This window comes from Dicentrarchus labrax, unplaced genomic scaffold (genome assembly GCF_905237075.1).
Source record: "Dicentrarchus labrax unplaced genomic scaffold, dlabrax2021, whole genome shotgun sequence".
Classification (NCBI taxonomy): Eukaryota; Metazoa; Chordata; class Actinopteri; family Moronidae; genus Dicentrarchus; species Dicentrarchus labrax.
The window spans coordinates 23,703,484-23,710,773 of record NW_026136704.1 but is presented as its reverse complement, the minus strand read 5'-3'; the positions used below and the strand labels follow the sequence as shown (position 1 = coordinate 23,710,773).

General features: G+C 40.6%; 1 protein-coding gene across 1 annotated transcript; it reads right to left on the bottom strand.

Moving 5' to 3' along the window:
* Positions 1-50: 50 nt before the first annotated feature.
* On the bottom strand, positions 51-6,646 carry tmprss5 (transmembrane serine protease 5). The gene is made up of 13 exons (XM_051398316.1): positions 6,420-6,646; positions 5,446-5,584; positions 5,050-5,130; positions 4,014-4,127; positions 3,491-3,632; positions 3,149-3,262; positions 2,998-3,041; positions 2,664-2,826; positions 2,332-2,516; positions 1,535-1,633; positions 1,272-1,414; positions 975-1,128; positions 51-231 (listed from the first exon to the last, which is right to left on the bottom strand). The coding sequence occupies exons 1-12, from the start codon at positions 6,420-6,422 to the stop codon at positions 1,042-1,044; spliced, it is 1,314 nt and encodes a 437-aa protein (XP_051254276.1). The 5' UTR covers positions 6,423-6,646; the 3' UTR covers positions 51-231; positions 975-1,041.
* Positions 6,647-7,290: the final 644 nt, after the last annotated feature.

The following is a 7,290-nucleotide window of genomic DNA, read 5'->3' as shown; positions in this document are numbered from 1 at the left end:
CTGCAGCGCAATAATCACACTGGACACTGGGTTTTTATAAGAGCCATAATTTATATTCAATACATGAAAAATATAACATAAAAATTATTTTTTATGTCTCCAGGCTGTCTTTATGTATACACTATGTAACGGACATTTAAAGTAAAAATATGAACTATAGTTTTTTAAATATCTCAAACAGTAATATCAGTAGCGTCCTCTGCTTGCTTCCAGGAGCCCTCCTCAGTAGCTCTGCAAAGAGAAACAGACATTATCAGCAATGTAAAACCTGTACTTATATGCCATTGTGCAGTTTCCAATTCTGTCCTGTTGCTGATAATATGTTAATGGCTGTGTATGAAATTAATTACAGCTCTCTGATATGTCTGCATTTGTGTAAGATATCTTTCATTGAAAAGTAAAAGTACTAATGTAAACACTCCATAATAAGTTAAAAAAAAACCCTGCATTCAAACTGTTATTTAAGGAGAGGAACAGAAGCATTATCAGCTAACTGTAGTACTCATGAGGCAGCAGAATGACTCCCCTCAGTGTTATATTATTAGATTATCTTTATTATTGATGCATTACTTACTGTGTGAGCAGCATTTTAATGTCCATTAAGGTGACGCAAACTTTAACTTTACATACTGTAGTTGTGTAATTTTAAAGCTGCAACAATTTATGCCTTCATTGATTTGTCAGTTAAATAACTGATGAATCATTTCAGTAATTTTTCAAGCAAAAATGCCAAACATTTGCTGGTTCCAGCTTCTCAAATAAAATGATGTGTTGCTTTCCTTGTCTTATATCATAGATGTCACCTTGATGTCTCTTTTTTTTTTTTCATTATCTAACCTAAACAAGTAATCATTAATCGATAATGAAAATAGTCGTTGTAGCCCTACTCAAGTCTAAATCATAATGCATCCTATATTATAAGCTTTATGTATGTAACATCTTAACATTTTCTATATCTAAATAAGTCTGTTTACCTCAATCATGTCATAGATCCAGCCCAAGAATTCGGCCACCTTGGTGTAAACTCCAGGATGGTTGGGCTCAGCGCAGCCGGTCCCCCAGCTGACAACCCCTACCAGCCTCCAGACATTGTCTTCCTGGCAAACGAGAGGACCCCCCACTGTCCCCCTGGAGAGGTAGACACAAACACTGTTCAATACAAACTCACCATGCCTTCATTATGCCAGCGTTTCACCGTAAACAAGTCACAGGGGGGAGAATGAATGTTTAAAATGTGTCTGCAAAGTGCTGTTTAAAAACATGCATCTGACCTGACATGCATCCACTTTTCCCTCTGTGTATCCGGCACAAAGCATCCGTGGCGTGATCTCTCCATTGTACATGCAGGAGCTGTTACACTTCTTTGTGCTTATTATGGGAACTGGCGCCTCTTTCAGGGTGTCGGGTGAGTGAACTGAGAGGGAAGACACACGTTTAATGCTGCTCTGTCAATGGACTTGGCACACGTATTCATGTGTGAATTAGACTTGCAGCAGATGTAAATTTGTTTTAGAACCGCACAGTTGCGTCTTACCACCCTCAGGCTGTGTGTATCCCCATCCAGATATCCAGCACTGTGTGCCTCCTGGAAGATCATAGTCATACTGAGGCAAGCAGACAGGTCTAATTGTATCTAGTTAAAGGGGGGGGAAAAAATAACATTTTCCCCTTTACATTATAATTATGACAGGTTGGAACATGATACTTTGGATAAAAATATGAGTTTTCATTAAAATCATTTTTATAGTTATTAAGACTTTTCTTCCATGCTGTTTGAGAGACAAACGCATACTATGTTGTTGTTGTTTTTTTATCCCTGTAGTGGTTTTGTCTTTTAATGGGCTCCCTCAAGTTTACCTTGCACTCTGAATATGGTTGGGTTCACAAGCTATTGTTAAGTAAGCCCCTTAAGTCCTCCCTTCACTCAAAAATATGTTTTCCTTGTTGTTGCTTCACTTGGCTGTTTGACCCTCACTGTGCAGAAGGATGTATTTGCAGAGTTTGACACTAAAACTTATACAAACTTGAAACCCCCAGTGCACATACGCTGAGAATCAAACATCTTGTATTCAGCAGTTAAACTTGAAATATTTACTTTTGAATAAAAGTGTAGATCACTGCTCATTATAGTTACAGAAGTTGGTACACCCTACACACTTGGCAATGATCGCTTATTCTGTAGGAGGTGAATACCTCTCTTGTGGTGCCCCGAAGGCTTGTTTTCTGAAAAGTGTCAGCATGAGAAAATGAAACGGTAAACTGAGGCCATACTATTGATTGTTTTGGTGTTTTTGGACTGCTGCTATCTTCCAAGGAGGCTCTCAGACTGACCTGAGAAATTCAGCGGGGTCCGTAGTTTCATCAAGGCTATATCACTGTCATGGCTCCTGTGGTTGTAGTTTTTGTTGTAGATGATCTTCTCCACAGCGTATCCCGTGTGTTGTGCCATTTTAGCCGAGCTGCGGGTGACAATACCTGCGTAGACCGCCCAGCTGGATACCTGAGGTAGCCTGTAGCTGACATTTTAGATAAGAAAAGAGGAGGCAGATAGGAAAGAACTGTCATGTGTCCAGTGTGGTGCAGCTGTTAATGACTGATAATTTTACTTCGTGTAGTCTGTAACCCCCAGACCTTTTTAGTGCTGGTAAGGTCAGCAGTCTTACTTGTGCACACAATGGGCAGCTGTGACTACCCATTGACTGGTGATGATGGATCCTCCGCAGGTGTGACGGTTGCTGTAGTAGAGGCTGACCTGCCAGGGCCACCTGCCCAGCGTGGCCTCGTCTCCCCCTATTATCCTGGGAAGCTTTGCACGTGTCCCACACTCTACACAGAGATCCATTCATCAAAAAAATAGTTGGATTGGTCAGAAAGTGCTGCAGGGAGTGGCATCGTTCACTCTGTCTGTCACCAATAAGCTTTTTCTTAATCATTATTAAGGAGCTACAGGGCTCGGTATTGGGTGCAAAGTCAAACAAAAAAGTTTAATTTGCTCACCAAAACATTGCAAAGCGATAACCTTTCCTGTGTTACAGCTCCCCCTAAATGAAAATAAATTGGGTAACTAATGATGCATAATTAATGTGTTAGTAGCCACAGTTTTCTCTGTATCATTGTGAGTATGATTTCCTCAGACAAATTGCCTTACCTGAATTGCCACATATTTTCCAGGTTGCTCTTGTGTTCTGAGGTAATTTGTATAAAGCCATCAGTATAGTTTGGACCGATATCAGTTAGATTCACGCCTTTATGCTTGGTCAGTCTGGTAAGAGAACATATGAAAATTGGTGGCAGTGAGTATTAAGATAATTCAGACTCACAAGGTGTGACGCAAGATTGCAAATGAGGTATTTGCAGGTCATAAATAAGCTGAGCCTTCAACCTCAGCAAAGAAAGCCAAGATTAAACTATGAGTTAGTGAGTGGACGCTCCAGTCTCAATTAGTGTTAAGGGCTGAGGTGGTGTGTGGGATCCTGTCAGAAGTGCAAACCTCAGATAACCCAGCTGTCTGCAAACCAGCGTTCCCAGAGAAGAGTTCCACCTCTCGTAGCACACCGGCAGCCAGGTGGGCAGCTTCCCCAGCTGGATCTCCAGGAGGGAGTTCTCCGGGCTGATTCTGTAAAACACTGAACCTGATTGATTGAAAAACCCTCCAGAGACAAGCTCTCAGTCAACAGTAATGAACAAGCCTCTTCTATGAGTGGGAAATGATTAGGAAAAACACAAGTATCTATGCTAATGTAGTCAATACAAACAGGTCATTACGTGTGATGTTTTCATGTATGTCAATGGGCATCTTTCAAGAGTGAACAAAAGGCAACAAGAAGCAGCTGTTGAATGTTAATTTTGCTACTGTTCAACTCAAAATCACTTCAGAGGCGAACCATGACCCAGTATGATGAATCGTGTAACAATGTGCAACCACGCAATCCTGCACTGGCGGTTAATTCATAAAACTTTCATTAAAAAATGTCTGCCTCCAACAAACACCTGAGAGATGAGGAAACACTGACCTTTCCTGGGGTCAGAGATAGAAATATCCTCTGTCACGTTGCAGAAAGGCGTCTCCTTTGTGTCCCCAAGTCCCACTGGACTTTGGGAGTAGGATGGCCTCAGCAGAAGTTTGACTATATGTAGATAAAGATATACATCAGTTAATTAGTTGTAGATAAAAGATATAAATCAGTTAATAAGCAGCAAAAACATGTTAATTTTCACTTAATGTTACCATATTATCTGAATTAGTGCCCAGAGATAGACAAACCCTGTATTTTAGGGAATATTTTGGAGGGTGTAATGAAATGTTTCCATATCTACGAGTGCTGCTGATTAGGGGAAAAAAACTCACTAAAACAATACTCTAGGCACTAGATGATTTTTTTAGGGAGGGGGGTTTGTCTGTTCCAAAATCTTTCCTCCGAGACTTAAAGGGGTACTCAAGCAATTTATTATTGCTCTTCCATAAAGTTGGGGGACTTGCTAGAAATAAAAATTAAGGGAGCAGAGGACATTATATCCTGACTTTTAGTCCCCGGTACTGGCCGAGCTCCAAAAACACTGGATCCTGTATTTCTAACATTTCCGATCAAAGTCAGTTTACTCTAAATTACTAAGTTGATGCTGATGTGTAAGAATGGTGAAGTACCCCTTTAATGAATTACGCATTTTGACATATTTCTTTTAAAATATAGCCGTAGAATCTGTTTTCTGATATGAGAAGCAACGTTCTGAATTACTTTTGCATCTTGTTAAAAGTTTAATTTAGTAAAAACACATTTCACTTTTACATAGAAGTGCCAGATCGATAAATCAGCCAGGCCAATATATCAGCCGATATTAGCATATTGCAGATTTCTTGGTGTCAACATACAGTATATGCTTAACAAGAAATGAATTATAGTACAGAAATGCCAAAGACCCTGTATGTATTGGCCTCAAATACCCAGTAACCGTCAAACTCGAGTGGCTGTAGACAATTTGCACATTCGTTTCCAGTTCCTGGTTACTGTTAAGTTAATTTATCTATTCTTACTCAACACAATGACTCACCTAGAAACCAGACACCTACTGCTAAGCCTCCCAGGAGTCCAACTGCGCACACCACTGCCAGCAGCCTCACCAGTCTGTGAGCTAAAGCAACAATTATGAGTGGAGTTAATGCCTTCTGATCCCAGATATGAGCTGAGAAGAATTATTAAATGTCAACTGTTACATATATAGTGCGGTGACACACAGCACTGAGACAGAGGCAGAAATTAATTAGCTATATTCTACATATGCACAACACTTAAGGAGTTGAGAAGCAAATCTACACTTTATCTTTGTGCTGTAGATGGTTTGATTCAGTGATTCTTTACATTTAGAGCAGTGTGATTTTGGTATTAATGAAGCAAGATGGCTGTTGTAGTCTTGATGCCCATCAGGTGACGGACCACTGGAGCTTACCGTGAGTCGTAGAATGAATCCCTTTTAACCAGCCCTGCACTCCCTTGGTTGCTGCGACTCCTGCTGCTTTCTCTGAATGAAAAGGATGGCTGACAGCCGCTGGGTTCTCAATCACTGATAATGTATCTCCATCAAGACTCTATAAGAAGCAGAGTCAGCACGTCAGACCTCATTTACAAGTCGCTCCTATCTGATAAAATGTTGGCAAGTTTGCTTACTTGCAACAAAAACTACCTGCTGACCATCTGCTCATCAACAACAGTGTACCTGTCAGGCTCTGTCAGATTTAATTACAAGCACTGTAATCTGGATATTAACCATCACTGACCAGTCCAGATGTATGCAGTCAGAGCTGTGGGTGTGTACAGGTGTGCGTGTCATGTAGCTCCGCAGTGTGCAAGGTGTAATAAGCAAGCTGAAGTCTTGGCATGTCTATTTTGTGACTTGTAAAACGCATTTTTCCTACAGTCTTCAGAAAAGTTTTACCACTCTGGAGCCTGTGTGTGTGTGTGTGTTGGGATTACTCTCCAAGGAGCAGCTGTTTCTATAAGCAACATATTGAGAGTATTACAGTAATTATAATAAGGCTCTCCATGGATGTGAGATGCAGACTTAGTATTATACAATTGCAACACAAAATCCATCTAAATAAATGCCATACCATCTGCTCTCTTGTATTACTGTAGCAGTTGAGTGTAGCTAAACATGTAATTTTAGATTGGGTATCAGCATGAGTTGTATATAGTGTAAAAGCACTTTAGAATACAATACAGCTGTATAGCACAGGTCATAAGATGCACATGAAAAATAAAACATAAGTAAATGTGACAGAAACAAGTGTGATATAAGTTTTAGGGGAGCACTACATGTGTAAACAGCAGCTGTTACTGTAAATTGTGAAGGTGACAGTATGAGAGAGGTGTCGTTGCCAGCTGGAGCAAGATGTAGTGAATATTTAGTCTCCCCTTCCCTACCATGTTTTCCTTGCGTACGGTCCTGAGGAAAAGGCAGCGGTGTCCGTGCTCATCTGTAGGCCTGTGCTGGAGGTAGAGAGGTCCGTCCCGCTCGCAGCTGATGAACCATTTGCCATTTAACAGAATGCAACTCTGGACTTTCCCTTCACAAAGAGACAATGAGGTCAGTGGTGCAGAGAATGAGGCTGTTGTTTGTCCAGGGGGGTCATGGGGCCTGTGGAAGCAAGCTGAACCAGGTCTTTGTAGGGGGGGAGCATCTCCAGAGATACCTCCACGCTGACTATTGATAGGACACCGGGGGTTGCTAGGTTACACTTTTTACCTGTGCCAAAAGATTTTCCATTTTCACCTGAGATATGTTATTACCTGACAGTTTGTAGCTTCTGAGAAAAGGTCATTATTGCAGATTGTTGAAAAGTCTCACATCATGTCAATCCCCGTCATTTGGAATCCAAAGCTATCATCTCTCAACACTCAAGAACAAAATGAAGTCTGTTCTGACTGCTCGCTAACAGATGAGACTTTCTCCCCTCTCTTCACTCATTTAACCAGCTCACAGTCTGACTGTTTTTGACAACGTTGCGTTCTTGTATTTCAAATATCGTCTTTGTTTTAAATGCAGCAGAAAAACTAACTTGAGTGGTTTCAACAAGGAATCGTTATCGCTAATAATAGCACGAATAATTACTGAGATGACAAAGGCATGCTCTTTGAGAATAGTGAGAAAAATTGTTTGAAGGAGATCAAAGTCTGTCTGCGCGCCACTTCTCAGAAGACACGTTAAATTTTTATGGATAATAAATGATTAATTAGGTCTTTGTAGGTAAAAAGAACACTGGATACAAAGGTTGTTTATGTATCGCCTATATGT

Bases quoted from the DNA above. Each gene is read 5' to 3' on its own strand.
- tmprss5 (XM_051398316.1), bottom strand. The intron at 3,263-3,490 runs GTTTGCACTTCT...TTCTCTTACCAG, and splicing joins AGACAGCTGGGTTATCTGAG to ACTGACCAAGCATAAAGGCG. The intron at 3,042-3,148 runs GTAAGGCAATTT...ATTTTCATTTAG, and splicing joins GAAAATATGTGGCAATTCAG to GGGGAGCTGTAACACAGGAA.